Source organism: Lithobates pipiens, unplaced genomic scaffold (assembly GCF_037356315.1).
Source record: "Lithobates pipiens isolate NorthernLeopardFrog02 unplaced genomic scaffold, aLitPip1_a1.2 Scaffold_16, whole genome shotgun sequence".
Taxonomy (NCBI): Eukaryota; Metazoa; Chordata; class Amphibia; order Anura; family Ranidae; genus Lithobates; species Lithobates pipiens.
Window position 1 is genome coordinate 544837303 of NW_027507748.1, and position 27191 is coordinate 544864493.

The 27191-nt window shown below is 45.6% G+C and overlaps 1 protein-coding gene across 1 annotated transcript in view; it reads right to left on the bottom strand.

Annotated features, from left to right (window-relative positions):
• Positions 1-3056: 3056 nt before the first annotated feature.
• The window catches only part of C1QL4 (complement C1q like 4), a 103708-nt gene continuing 79573 nt past the window's right edge, over positions 3057-27191 (bottom strand). Inside the window, exon 2 of the mRNA XM_077483348.1 lies at positions 3057-6831. Within this exon, the coding sequence (XP_077339474.1) occupies positions 6652-6831 (180 nt within the window). The 3' untranslated portion in view covers positions 3057-6651. The remainder of the gene's footprint in view (positions 6832-27191) is intronic.

Genomic DNA, 27191 nt, shown 5'->3' on the forward strand with positions numbered 1-27191 from the left:
GTATACCTCCCTATTTTCAGCCCAATCCAGTCTGGTCATGTGGTGTCAGCTGTTTCTGCCAGCGGCACTGCAGCAGAGAGGAGAAAACACTCCAACAATGGTTAGTAAAGCCAGGAGTGGTGACGTCACCCATAAGCTTCAATGGCTCATCCGTTGTCGGTGTTCCTTCCTCCCCCCTGCAGCCACACTTGATAACACAGGAGAGTGGGATCATGTGACTGGAATGAAGTGGGCTGAAAATAGATCAGTATACAGATCTTTTCTACACAGTAAGCATGCATGGGGTTGGTGACAGTTTTATAAATAGGGTTAACCCAAAAATCCACTTTAGGTACTAGCTCTGTGACTTTTGCATTGGCGTAAACACACATACAGTAAGAGCAGATTACATTTTTCCTGAATATGGAAAATGTGCATTTACAGGAATACGACATACGAAGATGCACATATTTATGCTGATACGTGAAAGCATTGGTGTCTACTCGAGTTCCCAAAACATAAAGCCATTCACTTCTATGTCCAACTTGATGCACCCCCTGCAGCTCACTGGGCACAGGAAAGCACTTGGATTTTAGACTGATTATATTTTAAAGCTTCCAAATGTAAATAGTAAACGATTACATAGTTAAAGAAAAAAATCCAGGCAACAAGTAAAATCAATCAGTGAACAAAAAGGCTATGCAGCAATCTTCGCAGCTGTGCTAAAGCCAGTTTGAATGACAGTAATCCTGATAAATAGAATGCAATAGCCCCAACCTTGGCACAGCAAGGGTTAAATGCTTGTTTACACCATGTGGTGAGGAATAAGCAGAAATGCCTTATTCCTCAATGTCCTCTGCTTCCTTACATACAATGCAGGACCTCACGATCAACAAAAAGAAGCAGCTTTGTGGAACTGGAGAAATATGTTAGTTTATTCCTTACCCCTAAACTAAATAAGCATTTACACCTTACTCTTCTAGGGGGGTAGTGCCAATACAGTTCAGCTTTAATTGGAATTCTCTGCAATCTACTGGAGCTAGAAACCAGTCGCCACCTCACAAGGTCACTGAGAGTATACATCCTGAAGCCTGTTCTGTTTATCTTCCACTCTTATTGTATACAATTGTATTTTAGCGCATGAAAATATATATTCATATGGACTTATTCAACAATCAGTCAAATATGTGTTTACTTACATCAGATTAGTGGAAAAAATAAAGCTGAATTGGTTGGTATTGGTTACCAACCTTTGTACTTTGCTCTTTGCCTTATTAAATAATCCCAGTTGGTAGTGTGATATTTACCATTTCTTTTTTCATTCCTTGCAATTTCTGCTTATTAGATCAGGGACCCCCTCACTGTAAAAATCAATGCATACTAGTAGTGGAAAAATGTACCTGTAAGGAAAACGTTTGAATAAATACTTATCTAACCACTGTCTTCCACATTGTAGGACATGATGTGACTATCCTTTTGAAGATACTCATGAGGAAAGAGGCATGCACCAAATCTAGCAAGCAAGATAATCCAGCCAAGTGCAAGAGCATCTTCTCTGGGATTTGATATTCATTGTTAGCAGGATCTCAAGGAAGGATGGTAACGCCAGCCTAGCCTAGGCACTGCAGACAGAAGACAGGGTAAGGTGAGTGTATATTCCAACTTTTTCATCACTTTTATGCAATTTTTATGCATGGGATGGGTGTAGTGGAGTGTGTGATACTAGAAGAGAGAGTAGGTAAATGAATTTTCTGGCCAGGTATAAACCCTGAGTCAGTAAATCTGAGTCAGGGTCACTAGAGGCCAGGGCTGGATGACTCATCCTGGTAGCTCTCTGGTGCCACCCCGTTTCTGGGACATTGGAGAATGTTCTAGAACTAGTGGGCGGCGGTGAGGAGGAGTTGCCATGAATATTTAGGGGCCTTTAGCCAAACCCCAGGTTGGGGGCTTGGCAGGGAGCTAAAGAAGCCTTTAAATAGACATGGGCCAAGCTAGCAGGAGAGTTGGGTGGAACATGGAGAAGCAGTGCTTTGAAGAGGCTGTCGGTGGCCCTTGAGGGACCCCTTACTGGGGGGGGGTGCCTTGGGCTGGAGCTCGGGATAACTGGTCTGGAAGGATCCTACCACAGGAGGCAGTTGGAGGGATTCATGTGGGAGAGAGCAAGCAGAGATAGTGAGTAGATGAGCACAGCTAGGAAAAATGGCCACAGGAAGGCAGAAGGAAGTATGTTTGCTGTTCACTCCAACTTTGTACTGTGCTAAAGGGGTTGCGAAGGGGTTGCAAGTCCTTGTGTGTAATGGGCCTTTGCTGAATTAGCAAAAACTGCTAGTTCCACCAGGAGTGAGCTGCAGATGCTGTACAAAGGAACAACTTTTGTGCAGGAGGAAAGAGGAGGAAGATCTGTGTAAATAGGGAGGAAGTTGTCCCTTTGTCTGTGTTCTGGATATTTTTCAAGTTGGGCATCCCATAATTCCCTACCCCATCCAAGTTATCATTCCCTAATAAAACAAGAAAAACAAGCCAAGGACAGATTTCTGTGTCTGAAATTAATGAAGGAAATGCTAAGTGACTGGCTGTGCAGCAGTGGGGAACCCTAACTACAGCAACCCCTATGGGGGTAGTGCTACATTAAGAATTAAAATGTCAATATATTAAGAATATTCTAGCATTATAACATAGTAGTAATACGTAGTAGTAACTTACTGAAAGAAAAATTCTCCATGTTTATTTAAAGTTTAACATGAACTAAATGCAGTGAGTGAAGGCTTTTCTGTTAGTTACCAATTTCTTCCAGCAAATATTGCAATTGTGCTTAAAGCAGAGAGTTAACATGATCCGAGCTCAGGATTATGAATGTGAGAACCAAGAAAGAGCAGTAGGTATATTACCGTAGTCCTTCTCCTGAATCACAAACGTGAACTCAGAACACAAGATTAGTAAGGAAAGCAAGTGCAGAGTACTGTTCCATTACAGTAAGACTGGGATAAACTGAATTACGTAGCAGGTAGGTCAAACTATCTTTGCCCATGTCCGAGTACTGGAGTTCATCTTTTTTAGACTGAAAAAATATACATGTCCACATTCAACTTTTCTTTTAATTGAAAATAAATATCTCCAATAAACTTTACAATAATTGACATGAAAACCTTTTTTGTTTTTACCGCACATCTGAATTGTAGGAAAATTTTTTTTAAATGTAAACACTTATACTAAGGATTCACTGGCAGCTCAGGCTTTCCATTTGACTTGCTGTGGAATAATAGCATTAGAAACTTGTGAAAAAAAATGTGAACTGGAAATACTATAATCGTAGTTCAAATTTGGTAACAAACGAAATAACGAATGACCCTTAAAGTGATACTAAACACACACAGTTTTTTTACATTGTCCCTTCTATTTCTGTATATGGATGATGGCACTGTAATTATTTAAATAAAAAAAAACATCCAAGTACCTTTTTCCTAATTGATATACAGCTGTCACATGACCCAGATCTTTCCTAGCCTGTCTGTAGGGAAACATAAGCAAGGGGAGCTTCTAGTCCTCTGCTGCTGGTCACATGTTCAAAATGAAAAAAAAACAGCCTTTTGAATACAGAGTAAAAATAAATAATATCAATGAACTGTTTTAAATTGGAAAATAAATATATATTTGAAATTAAATCTTTATTATTTTGTAGAAATACCATGGTGTGGGCAGATTTCTGCCAGTCAAAGGCTGTGCTACGTCCCTCCAGCCTCTGTCTTAGAATAGGAGGGAGGTGAAGCATCCATTAATCTACAAGTAATATCCAGTCCTCATTGTGTTTAGCTGGGTAATGGGCATGGAGGAGGAGGGAAGGAGTGGGCTGTTATTTACCACTGTGTATGTGCCCACATGTGTGACTCTATAGTCACATGGGCTGCTCAGATGTGATAGGGAGGAAACTCACTAAAAACTGAGCATGTGCAGAGTTGTCACCACAGCTGCAATATCCCTAGCTTAATTGGGGACACAAACAGAATGTGGAGATAGAGAGCAGCAGGATCAATCAGGTTTTTTCCAAAATACAGAAAACAAATCTCATAGCGACTGAGTGAGTATGAACATCATGAATATGAATGTATGAATACACCATTTATTGATTGTTTTTTTATGATGTGAGTTTAGTGATACTTTAAAGCCCAATTAAACTTAGTGCATCAAACAAAAGGTGTTCAGTGTCTTATGCCACGCACACACGATCAAATTTATAACGAATGGACTTGGCAAAAGGAAGTTCAATAGCCAGTAGCCAATAGCTTCCTTCTCGTACTTGCTTCAGAGCATGCGTCATTCTTAGTCCGCCGGACTAGCACACTGACGAATGGATTGTCCGCTGAAAGCCAAGTCCGGAGGACAAATATTGAGTCAAAACTACTTTCTAAGTCCGAATTTTTTTACGATGAAAAAGTCCGCTGGAGCCCACACACCATCGAATTGTCAGGCGTAATGCGGTCCGGCGGACTAAGTCCGCTGGACAATTCGGTCGTGTGTACGCGGCATTACTCTCATTGCACCACACTTCAACCCATCTACAAACAGGTGCAACTTATGTGGGAGGATTTGTTTCATCTCTGTGTATCATCTGAGGCCAGTCAATTCACTGGGCATTAGAGCTGCACAATTCTGGCTAAAATGAAAATCACAATTTTTTTGCTTAGAAGATACTGCATGATTTTCTCACGGTTATCGCGGCATAACATTATCTTTCACATTCTAAGTCCGCCGGACTTTACGATGAAAAAGTCTGCTGTGGTCCGGCGGACCGAATCCACTGGACAATTCGATCGTGTGTATGCGGCATTACAGTTAGTTTTCTTTCTAAAGCAGAAAACGATCAAGTAGAATTGTCTGTCCCCTACCAGCAGCTGCAATGTAGGACCCTTGCTGTCTGTGAAGAAGCAGTAGTCTCTCTCCAAAGTTCTGACACACCTCCTACTTAGTCAATCCTATAATTCTGCAATTGTGAAAGCCCATGCTCTCTGTTGATTTGCGATCTCTGATTCTGACTTCTGACTCGGCAGGAGGTGTATCTGTGTGATATTAGTGCTTCCCTGTAAAGAACAAAGGTCCCAGTATGCAGCTGCAGACAGGGGGCAGGCTTCTCTACTCAGGCTATAGCTGCTTTAGAAAGAAGACATAGGTAAGACATTGAACGCCTTTTGTTTTGATGCACCTAGAATGTATTTGGATGATTTAAACTGAGGGACTATTTGAGCTTTAAACCAACAGTTACTTTTTGTTACTATTTACAGAATATTTGACAAGAAATAGAATAGCTGTTGCTGGAATTCGGACACACTGGCTCTTAGTTCTTATTTGGAATCACGTGTGTTTTATTAGTAGTTGTACAAAACACTCCAATAGTTCACGCTGCACAACATAGAGACAAGGGACAGAGAGGTGGAGACATAAAACCCAGCAGCATGCAGAGCCACAGCACGATTGTTGGGGCAAGAGTCCTTACAGGAGCACTCAATGCATACCACTGCTCTTCCCCTCCTGTTCAGGGAGCAGTGCTGTCATCATAATCACTCATTCACATACAAACATACATCGGATGAATTTAGTTGAGCTCATCTAGAATTTGAGAAATTAAATCTATGCTTTTATATGTTATCCAGTCAAGTCTGGACATCAATGTTTGACACACTGTCCATAAATTTTAGATGAGTCCTTTCCTCCTCCCCTTGCTACACTTCATATTATTGTCCAATATTCTTGGTTTCTTCCACCATTGTTCACTGCTTGGTAAAATGATGACTGGAGGTCACTGACTTTGGTTTATATAACTTGTATAGAAGAAAGACAGGCTTGCAGCGATTTAGCAGATGTTGCACTGATGGGACTTGTGAAATGAAAAACAGGTTGCAGCTGTCTTTGTGAATCTATAGCAATCCATTTACATAACTGTGGAAGTATTAGCTTTTAAACATTTAACATTAAATATATTCAATGAGGGTTCCCTTTTCGAAACACCAACATCTTTTCAGAATAGTTCATGTCATTCTTGTTCCTTTTTTAAAACCTTGAGAAAACTTCTTGAAGAATACATTTGAAAGCATAAAACAGTCCTATCTCCCTAGTGAAATTCTGTGTTGCAAGTCAAGCGTTAAGGATGATGTGTCCATAGATAAGTCAACTTTGTTTAAATTGTCTTCTGTGTCCACTTACTGACAAGTGGTGACACATAATTAATTACATACATGCACACAGATGGTTCACCTTACTCCTGTGTAGTATTTGCCCCAGGTGTAGTCCCTAAGCCCCGTCATTTGCCAAGATACCAAATTAAAGGAACATTGAGTTATCCATGATTTCCAAGATGAAATGTCTGATAACCAGCAAGTATGAGAAGGTTCTGCAGATCAAAAAAATAAGTCCTCTTTTCTAGCTCCCTACAATGGAAGCTTTAGTGTTTTCTCAAATTGAAAGGAAGGAAAAATTGTTAACCTCTCCTTTGCTAGATGAGTACCTAGCAACATTGTATGTACTAGCAATCTCTAACAGAAAAGTGGTTAAGGTGCACAGGAGGTTAACGGTTAGGAACAGGTACATGGAGTCTTGCAGGATAAGGTTTACTGGAGCAATGCTCTGAAAGGTTCTGGCAAGGGGAGGGTTCATGAAAATTTTCCTTGCAGGTCTAATTCCTCAATCAGGGTAGATGATGAAACCAGAGAAAGTGCTGTATTTATTAGTGTTCCCACCATGCACTTTGCCTCCATCCAGCTTTACATATACCTCATCACCCACATCCAGATGCAGTATGACGCTGTTACTGGCATAGTCATAGTTCTGATCTGCATCCTGAGCAATGGCGCTAGCTCGAACCTGCAAGGGTGAAAAGAACAAAAACTGTCAAAATTTTGAAACATAAGACATCAATCTGCAGATATTCACTAATATAAAAAATGTGCTGAAAGCAAATTATCTTGTTATTATCACTGTAGAAGTAAACCAGTCTGGGAACACTAAAGGCAGACCACGGACACCTTTGTTTTTAAGGTGATTTACTTTAATAGCATAGAGCGGATATCACTATCTTGACCTTGACCATAACTGGTGTTGTGCAGCAAGAACTCCAATCAGATTGATACATGGTTAGCAACATGAATGTACTGCACAAGCATAATTAGGAATTGCTGGTATTACTTTACTTCTTGCCCTTTTTATCTCCTTTTAAGGTGGAGGCACTACACATGGTAGGGTGGCTGGAAGGTCATTTGTTGTTTCTGCTATGTCCTCTTTTCTTTCTGAATCGTGTCCCTTCCCATTAGCTGAATTAAAGTCAAACTATAGGCAACACCTTTCTTGTCATTTTGGATAGAGTTAAGGAGGGTTATAACCCCTGTCAGTTTATTTTTTTGCCATCTGCGTCCCATTGGGGAGATTTCGCTTTACTTCCTGTCCAATAGCCAAAGCAGTAAGTGAGAAAAAATCCCTGCAAATTAAGGGAATTCCTTGGGGACCAGAACGCATGCTCCTATTGGAAGATTTCCCCTCTGTTACTTTTCTGGGAAAAACCCAAAAGTCTGGATTTTCTTTTACATTCACTTTTAATAATAATGGTAAACAAGACAGATAAAGAGTGTGAATCTCCCTAAGCCCTTGTACACACGGTCGGAGATTCCGATGGAATGTGTCCGATATGACCGTTTTGTCGGATATTCCGACTGTGTGTGGTCTACATCTGACTGTTTCCATTGGAGTATCCGACAGACCAAGTTTTCCAACTTGGTAAAATTTTCCGATCATGTGTAGAGAATTCCGATCGGACAAAGTGCCACGCATGCTCAGATCAAATTCCTACACCAAAGCTATTGGCTACTAGCGTGAACGTAGTCCCGTCGTAACGAAATAACGTCATCACGTCGCATTTTCCGACAACTTTGTCCGACTGTGTGTATGCAACAGTTTCGGACAAAATCCGACGGACAGAATCCGACGGACAGAATCTGACGGATTTGGTTGTCGGAATCTCCGACCGTGTGTACAAGGGCTAACAGGGGCACAGACAGGAATAGAAACTGATAGGTGCTCTAACCTCTCTCCACTCGAAAACGAAAACATTTTTTTTACCTTTAGTTATACTTTAACTTCAAGCACAGCAGGCAATTGTATAGCAAGAACAAATTTTAAAATGCAGTGTTCTTATGGCCAACATTACAAGCGCCAACTGTAAGCAACATCAGCTGCATTTTTATAATTGTAAAAGGCCACAAAAATGCAAATCGCCGGTTACAATACTTTTTAAACACAGGAAACCTAGCTTATTACAATTTGGGCAATGTTGCACAATTCAAATAAATGCTAGTTTCCAAACTACCTCAATCCAACAGATTATTTTATGTAAATGAAGGAAAGACCTATTCACCTGGGAAAGCATTAGGAGGGTAAACTGACAAGTTAGCTAAACAAATGTTGCAAATGGATGGAAAATAGCATGAACCCTTATGGTTCCTAGTACAAATCTTTGCAAAATGTAGCCTCCAGTGAATCCTCCTGATTGGCTATAAATCTTAGTTTGGGTGGATTTATTTAATCAACTACTCCATAGTAGAGATATGGTTTGGGTTTGTTGCTACCATACAGTATGGGCCTCAGTGTTGAGGATTGCAGACCTGGTGAACTTATGAAGGGATTCACCAGATCAAATTCCTTGTAACCGTAGGTAGGTAAGCTGGCTTAAAAGGGCCAATAAGGGGCTTTTGGGTAAGCCAGTCCCTTCATTATAAAAAGGTAAGATCACAGTAGCCATATTTAGAATGTGCTTTATCTGTGATAGGGAAAGCATTGGAAGTGTTGCTGAAATAAATCAAATTGCATGGGAAAAGATTACTACAGAAGCAGAACACTGTGTATCTTTGAGAATTGGGGGTGGGAGGAGGGGAGGGTTTTTAATTTTTGTATCCCTTGGTACATCTTAGTGCTGCAACTTAGTCCTGCAACCTCTTTACAGCCTGCCCTTGTCCATATGTACTACATACTGTATAACAGGCAGGCATGTGCAGTCAGGAGAGGCAGGTGAGACAGAGCTTCACTTGCCATGAACATAAAAAAAAATGATCTCGCTTTGAAGGTCGTAGCTTGGCAATCTGGGGTCACAGAGACTCCCCCACCACTGATAAAAAATTTGGGGCACCTATAGTTCCAGAGATACAGAGCTTCTTGTGCAGCTTGTCAGAAGCTACATACAGAGAGGAAAGTTTAAATACAAGCTGGCACACTCTGTTTGCAGCACACTGAGAGGATGAGCTCACAGTGCCTCTGACTTCTTGTCAGAAGCACTGAGCTTAATGGACAGCTCAGAGCCTTGGACCAATGGTAAAGACTATTGGTCCAAGCTGTCCAATAAAAATGCTGCAGTGGAGGCTCTCCTCTCACTGCAGTGTCATAGAAGGGGACATGTGTCTAAAAGTCAAATGCTCCCTTCCAGCCCAGCCCTCTTAACTAGAAGGAAAAAGCAAGGGTTTATGGGTATAAGGTTTACCAATAATCTCATGTTTTTCTCACACAGTTAAATAAATATATATATATTTAGCAGACACCCTAGGGAATAAAAAGGTGGTAGTTGCAACTTGCGATGCACGGTATTTGCAAAGCAATTTTTCTAACGTGTTTTTCTTTTTTGTAAAAAAACTGTTTCATGAATAAAAAAAAAACAAAAAAACACTAAAGTTAGCCTGATTTTTTTTTGCATAATGTGAAAGATGATGTTACGCCAAGTAAATAGATACCTATCATGTCCCACTTGAAAATTGCGCACACTCGTAGAATGGCGCCAAACTTCGGCACTTAAAAATCTCCATAAGCGGCACTTCCTGCCTCACTAGCCACTGACCTCACGGCACATCTCTGAAAACAGGGACGAGTTGTTTACTTTTTCCAAGTTGATAATTTGGTGCGATCAAAGTATGTCAGGCAGTCTGCCATATCCCTTTATACCTAAGTTTTCAAAAATATCTGAGCTATAAACTTTAACCATGGTTTGGTAAAAAAATTGTCAGCACAAGGACCATACGTGAAGATGGCTAGGTCTAATAGGTTAAAATGTGGAAAACTATAAAAGTCGTGTGTTTTGCTACACTAGAAATGTAACGCTTATATGATAAAAAAAAAGTCGCAACAGCAGAGCAGTTTTGTGAGCAGAATCAAGAAGGAAAGGTCTAAGCCCTTGTACACACGGTCGGACATTCCGACAACAAAATCCGTCGGATTTTGTCCGACGGATTTTGTCCAAATTTTGTCCAAAACTGGTGTTGCATACACGGTCGGACAAAGTTGTCGGAAAATCCAAACTTTCAGAACGTGATGGCATTCGTTGTGACGGGACTATGTTGCGGCTAGTAGCCAATAGCTTTGGTCTCGAAATTTGACCTGAGCATGCATGGCACTTTGTCCGATCGGAATTCGCTACAAACGATCAGAAAAAGTCCAATCGGATTTTGTTGTCGAAAAATTTGAGGTCCTGCTTTCAAATTTTTTCCGTTGGAAATTCCAATGGAAAAAGTCCGATAGAGCCCAGACACGAACGGATTTTTCGACAATATAATCCGATCGGACCTTTTCCATCTGAATTTCTGACCATGTGTACAAGCTGTCAGGCTGGCACTTACCGAACCGATGAGTCCGCTTGGGCAGAGGGTGGTCTCCCGTACGTGTCCGACTTACAACCCCTGATAGAGCAGACAGGTGGCTGAGAGTGCGGAGTGGTAAGAGAGCCTGTGATATGGCTCCAGGAGCAGGAACTTGCAGGAAGCTTCCGGCAGCAGGTGTGTAGATAGGACACAGGCAAACTGGGTACAGAACAGGAGCAGAGCAGGCAAGTCCGGGTGCAGGCAGGGTACGGCAACAGGCGGGCAGCAGAGGCACAGAAGGAGCAGGCAAAAGAGAGGTCAAACAGGCCGAGGTCAGATGCAGGCAGAGGTCAGCGGAGTCAAGGGAAAGCCGGGTCGTCAGGAGATAAGCAACAGGAACACAGGATACGAACAACGGGACAGGAACCGAGAAGCTGTTGATCAGGCAGCACCTGGGAGATGTCAGTGGCAGACCTAAATAGGCCGTTTGGCGCCAAGCACCGCGCACAGGCGCGCGCGCACCCGCGGGCGCGCGCATAGGCGCGCGCGCGCCCGCACGCGCGCGCGCGCCCCCGAACGCCGGCAGACACACCAGCGGTACCCGAAGTGCCCACCACAGCGTGCTGACGCGCACCAGCGCCAGCAGGGGCACGTGAGGGCACACACCGACGCGCACCAGCGCGCACCAGCGCCCACAGGAGCGCGCAACACCGCACGCACAGGAACACGCACCCCAGCACGCACCGCAGGACATCGGCGCGCACCAACACGGGCAGCACCGCGACCAACCAGGTAACGACCCTGACAGTGCCCCCTCCCTAAGGGCAGACTCCGGCTGCCCAGGTGAGCCGATCTGGAAACCTGACGGTTCTTGAAGGCCCGCAAAAGTTCCTGAGCATGTAGATTGTCCTCGGGTTCCCAGGAGTTGTCCTCAGGTCCATAACCCTTCCACTTGATGAGGTACTGGGTTACATTACCCCTCTTCCTGCAATCGAGGATTGCTTCAACCTCAAACTCCTCTTCATTGTTCACTATAACAGGTTCGGGTGGGTCGGTGGTGCGGTCAGCAAAGGGATTTGGGGTAACGGGCTTCAGTAAGGTCACGTGAAAGACCGGGTGCACTCTAAAAGAGTCAGGCAGGTTAAGTTCATATGCCACTTCGTTTATCTTCCTTTTTACAGAAAAGGGGCCCATGAATTTAGGGCCTAACTTCTTGGAAGGACAGGCCATCTTAAGGTTGACTGTAGATAACCATACTTGGCTGCCGGGAGCCAGAACGAGTTCTCCCCGTCTCCTTTTGTCAAACGCCCGTTTATAGCATTCCTGGGACCGGGCCATGGTTTCCTTTAGGAGTTGGTTGTTTTTAGAAAAGAAGTCCAATGTCTCGGAAACTGCCGGAACAAGGCATTCTGGGACTGAGCTGGGCAAGAAGGCTGGGTGGAAGCCGTAATTGGCAAAGAACGGTGTCTGGTTGATGGCGGAGTGCAAGGAGTTGTTATAGGCAAACTCCGCCATGGGTAGTAGCGAGACCCAGTCATCCTGCGAGAAGGAAGAAAAACAGCGGATGTACTGCTCCAGGGACTGATTGGTTCTCTCCGTTTGTCCGTTTGTCTGGGGGTGATAAGCGGAGGAAAAGGCCAGTTCAATTTCAAGAGACCCGCAGAGCGCTCTCCAAAACCTCGAGGTGAATTGGGCGCCTCGGTCGGAAACAATACTTGCCGGGATCCCATGCAGCCTTACAACTTCTTTGACAAAGATCTTGGCCGTCTCCATAGCCGAGGGAGTGCCCCTCATCGGGAGGAAATGGGCCATCTTGGACAGCCTATCTACGACAACAAAGATAGTGGAGAACCCCTCGGAAAGGGGGAGTTCCACGATAAAGTCCATCGAGATCATTTTCCACGGTCTCTCAGGGACAGGTAAAGGTTTCAGTAGGCCCCAAGCCCGCGTCCGGCTGTTTTTATTTCGGGAGCAAGTGCTGCACGAGTCCACATAGTCCTTGCAGTCCTTAAGAAGTTGAGGCCACCAAAAGGTGCGCTGAATCAGTTCGGCAGTCTTCCGGGTACCAAAGTGTCCGGCCATCTTATGATCGTGGCAGAGTTCCAACACGTTTACCTTCAAGGCTTCAGGGACCACAATCTTGCCTTTATGCCAGAACAACCCCTCACTACAGCTGACCTCGGGGCTCGGGGGCATTCCAACAGAAGCCTGTCTGATCCGGGAGATAAGGTCCCCTTGGAGGAGCAAGAAGTTCCCAGAAGGGAGAATAGTATCAGGAGGCCGAGTCTCTTCAGGGATAGAAAACATACGTGACAGGGCATCCGGCTTGACATTCTTAGAACCAGGTCTATAGGTGATATGAAATTGAAACCGGGAAAAAAAAAGAGCCCATCTGGCTTGCCGTGGTCTAAGTCTTTTGGCAGTTCTCAAATATTCCAGGTTTTTGTGGTCGGTGTAAACCAGGATGGGATGTGCAGCACCTTCCAATAAGTAACGCCACTCCTCCAGAGCCGCCTTAATGGCCAGAAGTTCTCGGTCCCCAACATCATAGTTCCTTTCGGATGATGACAGTTTGCGAGAAAAGAACGCCACCGGGAAAAGAAGGGCCTTGGCACCCTGCCGTTGGGATAACACCGCCCCCACAGCGATTTCCGAGGCATCCACTTCCAGAACGAAGGGTAAGGCTGGGTCCGGATGTTTTAGAATAGAGGCAGAGGTGAACAGCATCTTAAGTTTTTCGAAGGCCAGCTGTGCCTCAGGGGTCCAAGAGAATCGGGTACCCTGCCTGGTCAGTTCGGTGATGGGAGCAATAATCGCAGAGAAACCCCTGATAAATTTCCGGTAGAAGTTGGAAAAACCGACGAAACGTTGTACGCCCTTCCTGTCCACAGGTGCAGGCCAGTCCAGGATGGCAGATACTTTTTGGGGGTCCATCTTGATGCCCTCCACAGATATAACCAGGCCCAGGAATTGGATGGACTGGCGTTCAAACTCGCATTTGTCGAGTTTCGCGTAGAGCCCGTGTACCATGAGACGAGCTAGCACACTACGGACATGTCTACGATGGTCTTCCAAGGATGAGGAAAAGATTAGGATATCATCCAGGTATGCAATTACGTATAGATCCAGGTAGTCGCGAAAGATGTCGTTGACAAAATGTTGAAAGGTTGCGGGTGCATTACACAGCCCGAAGGGCATGACAAGGTACTCGTAGTGCCCAAAACGAGTACGAAACGCTGTCTTCCACTCGTCTCCTTCTCGGATACGGATTAAATTGTAAGCTCCGCGAAGATCCAATTTCGAAAAGATGACTGCAGACCCCAGCCTCTGGAACAACTCGGGTACTAGGGGTAAAGGGTAACGGTTTTTGACAGTTATCTTATTCAATTCCCGATAGTCAATGCATGGACGTAAGGAATGGTCTTTTTTTTCGACGAAAAAAATGCCAGCACCGGCAGGGGAAGTAGACGGACGGATAAACCCTTTCTTTAGGTTTTCGTCAATATACTCCTTCAGCGTGCCTAACTCCTGTTCTGTTAATGGAAAAATTCTCCCAAAGGGGACTTCGGTACCTGGTAACAGTTCAATAGGGCAGTCATAAGGCCTGTGGGGGGGAAGAATATCTGCGCCTTTTTTGCTGAAAACATCCACAAAGTCCTTGTAGGGTTCCGGAACGGTCTGAAGCAATTTTGGATCGACATCCAAACAGAGGAGTGAAGAGGAGTTGCATGTCGGTCGGGCCAAGCAGTGTTGTTGACAGTAATCGGAAAGAAACTTGATTTCTCCTGTGGCCCAGTTAATGCTTGGATTGTGGGCCTGCAACCAGGGTATCCCCAGGATAATTGGAAACAAGGGGGAGGAGATGGCATCCAGACGCAGGTGCTCCTGGTGACAGGTGCCCATAGTAGCCAGCAGAGGAACAGTCTCTTGAGTGACAGGACCGGAACTAAGGGCGGAGCCATCGGCTAGATGTACAGCAAGCCCCTGAGCCTTGGGTATGAGCGAGATGTGATGGTTGGCAGCGAAGGTCAGATCGATAAAGCAGCTGCATGCTCCGGAGTCAATGATGGCTGACACTGGAAAACTCCCTCCTGGAAGCTGCAAAGTGAGGAGAAGGGCAAGGTGAGAACTGGGTTTTCGTAGAACAGAGGCACACGTGAAGGAAGAGGAAACACACTTACGTGTCTTGTTGGGGCAAGCCCTGACATAATGCCCAGGTTCACCACAGTAGAGACATAAGTTAAGGGTACGTCTGCGCTGCTTTTCTTCAGGGGTCAAGGAGGGCCGGAGTAACCCGAGCTGCATTGGTTCCGGAGCTTCCAGAGCGGGAGCAGAAGAGGTAGACGAGAACTGACCAGCAGAACTGGGAACCTTGGGGAGCACCCAGGTGGGACGGAAGTGGCTGGAGGACCTCTCCGACCAGCGTTCCCTTAACCGGCGGTCAATCTGAATGGAGAGGTTGACTAACTCATCCAGGGTTTGTGGTATTCCTACCCGTGCCAACTCATCCTTAAGGGGGTCAGAAAGTCCCATCCGGAATTGGTGACGCAAGGCGGCGTCATTCCAATCCGTGTCGGAGCTCCAACGGCGAAACTCCACTGCATAGTCCTCGGCCGCTCTGCGACCTTGTTGGAGAGAGTGTAGTGCGGCTTCTGCGGTCGCAGTCAACTGAGGGTCCTCATAGAGCTGAGACATGGCCAAGAAGAAGTTGTCAAGGTTATCCAGGGTTCCAGATTTCTGCTCCAGTAAACGATGGGCCCAGGTTTGAGGCTCGCCGGACAACAGGGATATCACAAAGCCCACCTTGGTTGCCTCTAGAGAGAATGTCCGGGGCTGCAGTGCGAAGTACAGTTCGCAGGAGTTGCGAAACGCACGATACTTGGTGCGATCGCCGGAAAACCTCTCGGGTGTAGGTACCCTTGGCTCTGGAGGAAGCATCACTACGGAGGGTGCAGATGAAAGACCGGTGGGGGAGGTTCCTTGAGGGTTAGATGAGGAGGACAAGGCTTGGACTTGCTCCTCCAACCTTGAGTAGCCATCCTGGAGACTCTTCACGGCTTGGGTCAGACCGGCCAAATGTCTGCATAACTCATCCATAGGGGAGGCCCCCTGCCCGGACTCAGTCATGGCTGCCTGATACTGTCAGGCTGGCACTTACCGAACCGATGAGTCCGCTTGGGCAGAGGGTGGTCTCCCGTACGTGTCCGACTTACAACCCCTGATAGAGCAGACAGGTGGCTGAGAGTGCGGAGTGGTAAGAGAGCCTGTGATATGGCTCCAGGAGCAGGAACTTGCAGGAAGCTTCCGGCAGCAGGTGTGTAGATAGGACACAGGCAAACTGGGTACAGAACAGGAGCAGAGCAGGCAAGTCCGGGTGCAGGCAGGGTACGGCAACAGGCGGGCAGCAGAGGCACAGAAGGAGCAGGCAAAAGAGAGGTCAAACAGGCCGAGGTCAGATGCAGGCAGAGGTCAGCGGAGTCAAGGGAAAGCCGGGTCGTCAGGAGATAAGCAACAGGAACACAGGATACGAACAACGGGACAGGAACCGAGAAGCTGTTGATCAGGCAGCACCTGGGAGATGTCAGTGGCAGACCTAAATAGGCCGTTTGGCGCCAAGCACCGCGCACACGCGCGCGCCGACGCGCACGGGCGCGCGCGCGCCCCCGAACGCCGGCAGACACACCAGAATTTTCGGCAAAACAGTCCGAACGTACATTTTCCGTCGGAAAGTCCGACCGTGTGTACAGGGCATAAAGGTGTTAAAAATATTACTGATCAAACTTGAAAAAAATATATATTTTTCAGAGTTTTACTCTTTTTTTTCCGCTTGAAATGCAAATAAATGTAAAAATTTCTCAGAGGACAATTCTTTATTATAAGTCATTACAAAGTTATATATTCATGAATAGACACATAGCAGCAGGGCTCTTTTTTCTCAGAAAATAAATGTAGGTATTCAACCCTTTCACGTCACCCCTTTCTCTGCTCCATGCCCACCTCCAAATACCATCCCTTGGTTCCTCCTAACCAGTACTGCCCCTTTTAGGGATTACATTACCAAGTAAACTAAGTCATTTATATGGAATTTGTTAACCACTTCAGCCCGGACCAATAAACACCCTAAGGACCAGAGGTCTTTTTACAATTGCGCACTGCACTGCTTTAACTGGTAATTGCGCGGTCATGCAATGTTATACCCAAACGAAATTTGCGTCCTTTTCTTCCCACAAATAGAGCTTTCTTTTGATGGTATTTGATTGCCTCTGCGATTTTTATTTTTTGCGATATAAATGGAAAAAGACCGAAAATTTTGAGAAAAAATTATATTTTCTACTTTTTGTTATAAGAAAAAAAACGAATAAACTCAATTTTAGTCAAACATTTAGGGCAAAATTTATTCAGCCACATGTCTTTAGTAAAAAAAATGTCAATAAGCGTATATTTATTGGTTTGCGCAAAAGTTATAGCGTCTACAAACTAGAGTACATTTTCTGGAATTTACACAGCTTTTAATTTACGACTGCCTATCTCATTTCTTGAGGTGCTAAAATGGCAGGGCAGTACAAACCCCCCCCCCCCCAAATGACCCCATTTTGGAAAGTAGACACCCCAAGGAAGTTGTGGAGAGGCATGTTGAGCCCATTGAATTTTTTTTTTTTGTCCCAAGTGATTGAATAATGACACACAAAAAAAAAAAAGTTTACAAAAAGTTGTCACTAAATGATATATTGCTCACACATGCCATAGTTATATGTGGAATTGCACCCCAAAATATATTCTGCTGCTTCTCCTGAGTACGGGGATACCACATATGTGGGACTTTTTGGGAGTCTAGCCGCGTACGGTACCCCAAAATCCAATCACTGCCTTCAGGATTTCTAAGGGTGCAAATTTTTGATTTCACTCCTCACTACCTATCACAATTTCGAAGGCCATAAAATGCCAAAATAACACAAAACCCCCCCAAATTACCCCATTTTGGAAAGTAGACACCCCAAGGAAGTTGTGGAGAGGCATGTTGAGCCCATTGAATATTTTTTTTTTTTGTTCCAAGTGATTGAATAATGACACACAAAAAAAAAAGGTTTACAAAAAGTTGTCACTAAATGATATATTGCTCACACATGCCATAGTTATATGTGGAATTGCACCCCAAAATATATTCTGCTGCTTCTCCTGAGTACGAGGATACCACATATGTGGGACTTTTTGGGAGTCTAGCTGCGTACGGCACCCCGAAAACCAATCACTGCCTTCAGGGTTTCTAAGGGTGCAAATTTTTGATTTCACTCCTCACTACCTATCACAGTTTCGAAGGCCATAAAATGCCAAAATAACACAACACCCCCCCAAATGACCCCATTTTGGAAAGTAGACACCCCAGGCAATTTACTGAGAGGCATGTGGAGTCCATGAAATATTTTATATTTTGCCACAAGTTGCAGGAATGTAAAAAAAAATTATTTTTTTTTTGCACAAAGTTGTCACTAAATGATATATTGCTCACACATGCTATGGGCATAAGTCAAATTACACCCCAAAATAAATTCTGCTGCTTCTCCCGAGTACGGGGATACCACATGTGGGGGACTTTTTGGGAGCCTAGCTACGTATGAGACCCCGAAAACCAAGCACTGCATTCCGGATTTAAATATAAAATGCTACCAAAAAAACTGTTAGCGATCGCAGGGATCAGGCCTGACTCTGCGATCGCTGCAGTTATGTGTTTAGTGTTTTGTAAGTGACAGTGATAGATCAATACTGCACTTGGGTGGGCTGGGCAGAGGGGCAAAACGCAGGTGCTAGCAGGTATCTGGGCTGATCCCGCTAACAATGCGTTTTTTTGGAACCCTAAACTGCTGGGGATGCTAGTATAGATCTAATCAGATCAGATATTGATCTGTTCAGATTTTATACCACTACGGGAGGTTTATGCTTTGCGTGTGGGTGTTAGCGGTACTGGCACTAACCTAGCGCTGCCTGGGGCGACGCAGACCCTGACCCTAAAACCTAATTGATATCACCCGCCGGGTGATCAGGGGGTTAAACCTTTATTGGGTAATAAATAGTGGGTGCCCTGATGCTATAAAAAGCAAACTAACCAGAGTCACCCGTAACACTTATACGGTGATCACTGGTGAAAGGGTTAACTAGGGGCAATCAGGCAAATTTTTATTAGGTAGTATATGGGGGTCCCTGGCGCTATATAAAAACCTGACGGGGAACCTAAATAACTAACTGGCTAACCAGCATCACCAGTGACACTTATACTGTGATCACTGGTGAAAGGGTTAACTAGGGGCAATCAGGGGGTTAAAACCATTATTGGGTAGTATATGGGGGTACCTAACGCTATAAAAACCTGGCGGTGAACCTAAAAAAATAACTAGCTACCTAACGACACTAGTGCCACTAATGCAGCGATCAGAAAAACGATCGCTTAGTGACACTGGCAAAAGGGGGTGAAAGGGTTAACTAGGGGCAATCAGGGGGTTAAAACCATTATTGTGTAGTATATCGGGGTACCTAGCGCTATAAAAACCTGGTGGTGAACCTAAAAAAAAAAACTAGCTACCCAGCGACACTAATGCAGCGATCAGAAAAATGATCGCTTAGTGACACTGGCAAAAGGGGGTGAAAGGGTTAACTAGGGGCAATCAGGGGGTTAAAACCATTATTGGGTAGTATATCGGGGTACCTAGTGTTATAAAAACCTGGCGGTGAACCTAAAAAAATAACTAGCTACTTAGCGACACTAGCGACACTAATGCAGCGATCAGAAAAATGATCGCTTAGTGACACTGGCAAAAGGGGGTGAAAGGGCTAACTAGGGGCAATTAGGGGGTTAAAACCATTATTGGGTAGTATATCGGGGTACCTAGCGCTATAAAAACCTGGCGGTGAACCTAAAAAAATAACTAGCTACCTAGCGACATCAGTGACACTAATGCAGCGATCAGAAAAATGATCGCTTAGTGACACTGGCAAAAGGGGGTGAAAGGGTTAACTCTAGGGGCAATCAGGGGGTTAAACCTTTATTGGGGGGGTGATAGGGGGCTACCCTGGACCTAACACTAACTGCCCTGACAGTTTTTACTTTTACAACTGACACTGAATGCAGTGATCAGTAAATAAATGATCACTGCAATCAGTGACACTGTGACTGGGGGGGGCGGGGGGCGATCGGGGGGGCGATCGGGGGGGGGTTTGTGTGCCTGTGTGTACCTACATGTCAGTGTAGTGTTGGTGCACACTTACTTTCTGTCTTCATCTCGTAGTCCGGTCAAAAAGACCACCCCGAGGAGAATGACATCACTTCCTCCTTCCTGTGTATACAATACACAGTGGGAGGAAGCTTCTCATTGGCCAGGAGCGATCGAGAGGGGGTGGCCAGAAACCAACGGCCATCCCCTCATCACGGATCGCTCCTGCAGCGAACCGGACGGCCGTATCCAGCGGGAGGGGGTCCGATCGGACCCCCCACCCGCTGGAAGGCAGGCACGTACATGTACGTGCTTGTGCCTGCCTGTGCCATTGCGTTGACGTACAATGGCAATACGGCGCTCCTTAAGTGGTTAATCATAACAAGGAATGTAGTAAAACAGATCCACTTCAGCCAGCAAGAATAGACCCTCCAGTAACAATAGACCCCCTGCCACAAAATACCCCCAATAACTATCGACCGCCACCAACAACAATAGATCTCCCAGCAGTCAGCATCAATAGACTGTCTGCTAGCCAGCAACAAATGACCCCTTCCTCAACAGTAGATCTTTCCCCAAGCAACCATAGATATCCCACCAGCAACAATACATCTCCCAAGCAAAATTAGACCCTTCCCCCAACAACAGCCCCTATATCCCCCAGCAACAACTGGCTCATCAGCAACAATAGCTCCTTCAACAGCAAAAATAAACCTCCCAGCAACATTAGACCCCCCACCAGCAACAATAGTTCTCCCAAAAGCCAGCAACACTAGACCCCTCCCTCAACAGTAGATCTTTCCCCAAGCAACCATAGATATCCCACCAGCAACAATACATTTCCCAAGCAAAATTAGACCCCCCCCCCCCCCCAACAACAGCCCCTATATCCTCCAGTAGCCAACATCAATAGGCCCTTCAGCACACCCCAGCACCCCTTGCCCTTAATTCAGTGTTATAGGTGCTGGAACTGCGTTTCCCTGCATTCCCAGTGAAAAAATCCCTGTATGGCAGAAATGTGAAAATATGGCCTGGTCTATAGGGGGTAAACAGGTGTGAGAGTCCAAGTGTTTTTTAATAGATTTTTGGCAAAGGGGAAGGAGAAGATGAAGGAGAAGTACCAAGAGGCAGAAATGTTGCGGTAGCAAGTTTAGTCTGTGGTATCAGCAAGGTTTTCTTAGTCAATGCTATTCCAAGACAGTTTCATTTTTCTGAAAGTAAACCAGTCCACACAACCAGGGGGAGTTGCCTCTAAGAAAACCTCCTGGTGCGCAAAGGCATTCTCAGTCAGCACACAGGGCAAGCGAGAAAGCTCCAGCACATTTTTGTGCAAGTTCTGGCCAGTGGTCCAGCCTGGACATCCAATAGTCCATGGGGGTTCTCACTTCTGTAAGTGTTCACATTAGCCCTGGACCAAATATAGTGAGCAGTGATGTTGTTCAGATGATGCCAGTGAATGCTGCCTGGAGCTGAACCTGAACACCATGGTTTCAAAAGTTGCATAGTTACATAGTAGGTGAGGTTGAAAAAAGACACAAGTCCATCAAGTTCAACCTATGTGTGTGATTATATGTCATTATTACATTGTATATCCCTGTATGCTGCGGTCGTTTAGGTGCTCATCTAATAATTTTTTGAAACTATCTATGCCCCCCGCTGAAACCACCACCTGGGAAAGGGAATTTCACATGCTTGCCGCTCTTATAGTCAAGAACCCTCTACGCAGTTTAAGGTTAAACCTATTTTCTTCTAATTTTAATGAGTGGCCACGTGTCTTATTAAACTCCCTTCAGTCCCCATTGTGGGGTCACCAGTATGGTACTTGAAATCATATCCCCTCTCAAGCGTCTCCTCTCCTCTCCCCTCCAACCTTTCTTTATTACTACCGTATATGCCGGTGTATAAGACGACCGGACATATAAGACGACCCCCTAATCTTACTGTTGTATAAGCATTTTTTTCTTGTACTTACCATATAAGACGACCCCTTTCCAAGGCTTCCGACGCTTGATATTCCGTCCGTCCTTGCTGAAGCAGGAGCTGGCGCCATATTCTTCTTCCTGCTTTTGCTGGAACCAATCACAGCAAGCGATGTATTCTATTAATGAATACAAAGCCTGCTTGGATTGGCAGAGGCTGTATCATCATCAGCCCGCGCCTCTGACTCTCAAAGCCAATCCGAGCAGGCAACAGAGTAGCCTGCTCGGATTGGCAGAGGTTGTTGCTCCAATCCGAGCAGGCTCTGTATTCATTTGAATACATCGCTCGCTGGGATTGGCTTAGCGGTATATACTGTATGTAGCCGAAGCTACATACAGTATTACCGAACCCTCAGCAGGCATCGGAGGGGCTGATCCGGCGTATAAGACGACCCCCGATTTTCGGCCAGTTTTTTTAAGTGTAAAAGGTCGTCTTATACGCCGGCAAATACGGTAATTATCCTCCAGACCCTTTATTAGCTTTTTTGCCCTTCTTTGTGCTCGCTCCATTTCCAGTACATCTTTCCTGAGGACTGGTGCCCAGAACTGGACAGCATACTCCCGGTGAGTCTTGTAGAGTGGGAGAATTATCGTTTTATCTCTGGAGTTAATCCCCTTTTTAATGCATGCCAATATTCTGTTAGCTTTGTTAGCAGCAGCTTGAGCTTAGTGGCACTGATGCAGCCACCACCACCCCTGCTTATTTTTTCAGAGATAAGAGGATTAGAAGCATGTTTCAAGTAAATTCTGCCAGTGTCAAGAAATTCTGCAATGAGGTTCTTACGGAAAACTCTCCCAAAGTGCTTCATTTTGGTCTCCTTCAGAGCTGGTGGTAGTAGAGCTGCCATTTTACCCTTGTATTTGTCATAGGATGCGCACGGGTAAAGCACTCTGGCGCACAGCTGTGTGCAATAGGAATAAACTAAAGCACACAAGCACACACACACAGGGTGTGACCCCTCGCTGACCTATAAAGGAAGTGAGGTCATCCAAACACACTGCTGGTTTGTCTTCAGCTTCCTGTGATTCCCACGTCTGTTCCTGTGATCTGTATTACCCGTTGTGACCCGGATTGCCTCATCGACCTCGCTGATCTTCTCCTGACCCGACCTCTGGCTTGACCTTGGACTCCCGCTTTCTAAATGTGTTTGACCCTCAGCCTGCATCTGGACTTACCTGCTATCTCCTGTGTTCGACCCCCGGCTTGTCTTGCATTATCCTTCTGTCTCAGCGTTCCTGGTACTTGTTGTCTTCCGATCTGGACTGTGTTTGACCCCTGGCCTGTCTCCTGGATTCTGCCTTTGCCTTACGGACTTGCTACCTTTGCTTCTGGACCTTCCCACGGCTCTGCTCAAGCTACCTGCTGATCTACTAGCAAGTGACTGTCCTACTGGTAGCTTGTGCCTCTTGGTGCAACCACCCTCTGTGCCACCTTCAGGGGTGGTCTGCGCCGAGTCGCAACAGTGACCGCTCTCGGCATCTTGGCCTCGGTGAGTACATTTATATGATAGTATTGTAGATCTAGGGTGGCTACCTATTAGCCCTTGTACACACGGTCGGAGATTCAGACGGAATGTGTCCGATCGGACCATATTGTCGGATAATCCGACTGTGTGTGTGGTCTCCATCGGACTGTTTCCGTCGGAATATCCGACGGACCAAGTTTTCCAACTTGTCTATAAAATTTTCCGACAACATGCTCCGATCGGACATACTCCGATCATGTGTAGCCTACTCCGACGGACAAAGTGCCACGCACGCTCAGATCAAATTCCTAGACCAAAGCTATTGGCTACTAGCCTGAACGTAGTCCCATCGTAATGAAATAACGTCATCACGTTATCTATGATCGGATTTTCCGACAACTTTGTCCGACCGTGTGTATGCATTCGTTTCGGACAAAATCCGTCGGACAAAATCCAATGGATTTGGTTGTCAGAATGTCCGACCGTGTGTACAAGGGCTTAGAAGTCTCTTTCTTTTGATGATCCAAATTATGGGGTAGTTGTTTAGGAATTTCAGCATATAAGGTCCCATTCACCACAAACTGCCTGGAACAGAGGAACAACACTGTGCTCACCCCACCCACATATAACACCCGTGGAGATTTTGACATTTCCCCATTCAAACTTTTCCCATTTCCTCCTCCTTTCCACAAACAGCATATCCCTCCTCAACCCTTGGCTGCCTCTGCCTCTGAAGACATGTGCCAGGCAAGGTACAAATGTGATTTTTCCCAGGTGAAGGGTGGCCAGCAGATCAGTTCTCTTGTCACACACAGCCTGTTCCAACTTCTGCTGCCACCCCCCCCCCATCTTTACAAGGAGTCTTAACTCCCCCCTCTCTAAGCCCACTTATGCAGCTGAGAACACAGGTCATGTGTATATACGCTTTGTGTGTGTGTGTATATATATATATATATATGTATATATATTGTGAGGGGGTTAGCTCGGTAGCGGGTGTGTGTGACCCCCTGGATGGGTTCACAACACAAAGTCAGGCACAGCAGACAGCGGTGTAGGTGCAAAAAAACAAAAGGTCCGGTTTATTTAGGCTACATGCAGTGATACATATAACAGCCAAACAAAATAAAACAAGAAAATAAATCCTGGTCAGCTTGACCTCTAACTACACACGTAGACTCCCTGTCTCCCTTGTGCTGCCCCAGTCCCTGTCTCTATTGTAGGGGTTTGCCACACAGGCGTTAACTCACCGCACAGAACAGATCTCAGACTCCCCAGTCTATACACACAAAACTGGTTCCAGGATGGAGCATCTCCCTATGCATGCTGGGGTTTTTTGTAGAGGCCTTAATGAGCCTACTTACTACAGCTGGGCTCATTAACTCTTCCCCTCTAATTGTAAAAGTCTGCATACAGCCTGAATCTAGGACACACATATTTCCCATCCTGAATACAACCAGGTGATTTTACCTGCGTGCTGCCACATACCCCCCCCCTCTTGTTTCAACCTTGGGGTTGTAACACAAGCAGCCAGACACGCATGTATCCGAGACAAAGCATCCACATTCCCCATTTTAACACCAGGGCGATGCTTAACTGTAAAGTTAAATTCCTGTAGGGCCAGGAACCACCTATTTACCCTTCTATTGGTCTCCTTGTTTTGAGCCATCCACTTTAAAGGAGCGTGATCAGTCACCAGGTCAAAGTGCCTACCTAGCAGATAGTACCGAAGAGAATCTAGAGCCCACTTCACTGCTAAACATTCCTTCTCAATCGTGGAGTAATTTACCTCATGGGACTTCAACTTCCTGCTGAGGTAAATGACTGGGTGCTCTTCCCCGTTCCAGACCTGGGATAACACTGCTCCTAACCCAACGTCTGATGCATCAGTTTGTACCACGAAGTCCTTAGAGAAGTCTGGTGAGTACAACACTGGCTGGCTACATAAGGCTGTTTTTAAGGACTGAAATGCTTCTTCAGCCTCTGGGGACCATTTAACCATGACCGACTCTTTCCCTTTTGTCAGGTTGGTGAGGGGCACAGCCTGAGAAGCAAAATGGGGAATGAATCGTCGATAATAGCCAGCGATTCCCAGAAAGGCTCGTACCTGTTTCTTGCTGTTGGGACGTGGCAAACTCTGTATGGCCTCGACTTTATTGACTTGGGGTTTTATCACCCCCCTCCCAATAGTGTACCCAAGATATTTGGCCTCCTCCTGTCCAATGGTACACTTCTTTGGATTGGCCGTAAACCCAGCTTCCCGGATAGAGTCTAGGACTGCTTGTACTTTTGGCAAATGTGAGACCCAGTCTGTGCTATGGATAATCACATCATCCAGGTAAGCTGCAGCATATTTCTGATGGGGCCTCAGAATCTTATCCATTTTCCGCTGGAATGTTGCCGGTGCATTCTGTAACCCAAACGGCATTCTCTTATATTGGAATGCCCCATCTGGGGTTACAAACGCAGTCTTCTCCTTGGCCGACTCGGCCAGGGGAATTTGCCAATACTCTTTGGTGAGATCAAGAGTTGTCATATATCGGGCTGTTCCCAGCCGGTCAATCAACTCATCTATACGCGGCATGGGGTAGGTGTCAAATTTTGTAACTTTATTTAATTGTCGAAAATCGTTACAAAACCGCCAGCTCCCATCAGGTTTGGGCACTAGTACGATAGGACTGGACCAGTCACTCTGGCACTCCTCTATCACACCCAATTCCAGCATCCTTTGAACCTCCCCACGTATTGCCTCCCGTCGGGCCTCTGGTATTCTATAAGGTTTTAGTTTTACCCTTTCTCCTGGCGGGGTGATAATGTCATGCTCTACGCCAGATGTTTGTCCCGGAAGCTCAGAGAAAATCTCTTTGTTACGAAGTACAAACTCTTTAACCTCCTGTTGTTGGGGTTTCGATAAGGTGTCTGCTATTCCAACCTCAGGAACTAAGCAATCAGGCTGTACTTGTGACAAAGTCTCTGCGACTAGGGATTCCCTATCCCTCCAGGCTTTCAGCAGATTGACGTGATAGATCTGCTCCGGCTTTCGCCTTCCTGGCTGTCTAACCCTGTAGTTCACCTCACTAATTTTTTCAATTACTTCATATGGACCTTGCCATTTGGCCAGAAATTAGCTTTCAACCGTAGGGACTAGCACCAAGACCCTATCCCCCGGGGAAAAAGTACGTGTCTTGGCCCCACGGTTGTACACTCTCTGCTGTGCTAACTGCGCTTGGGTTAAATGTTCCTTTACAATTGGCATTACCTGTGCAATTCTATCTTGCATCAGGGCGACATGCTCAATCACACTCCTGTGAGGAGAACTCTCATTTTCCCAAGTTTCCTTGGCGATATCCAGCAGCCCTCTTGGGTGTCTCCCATAGAGCAACTCGAAGGGTGAGAAACCCGTAGAGGATTGGGGTACCTCCCTAATGGCAAACATCAGATAGGGTATTAGACAGTCCCAATTCTTTCCATCTCTATCCACCACCTTCTTTAACATTTGTTTTAGGGTTTTGTTGAATCTTTCAACCAACCCATCTGTTTGGGGGTGATACACAGATGTACGCAATTGCTTCACTTTGTACAACTTGCATAATTCTTTCATAACCCGGGACATAAAGGGTGTACCTTGGTCCGTAAGCAGTTCCTTACAAATACCCACGCGGCTAAAAACAAGGGATAGCTCTTTGGCTATGGTTTTGGCCGAGGTATTTCGGAGAGGAATTGCTTCCGGATAACGGGTGGCATAGTCCAATATAACCAAAATGTACTGATGCCCCCTAGCAGACTTCATTATCGGACCTACCAAATCCATTGTGATCCTCTCAAAGGGGACCTCAATGATAGGAAGAGGTACCAGTGGGTTACGGAAATGTGGCATAGGTGCCGACTTCTGACACACAGGGCAGGAGGAACAATACTTTTCTATTTCCTTCATGACCCCAGGCCAATAGAATCTCTGCAATACCCTCT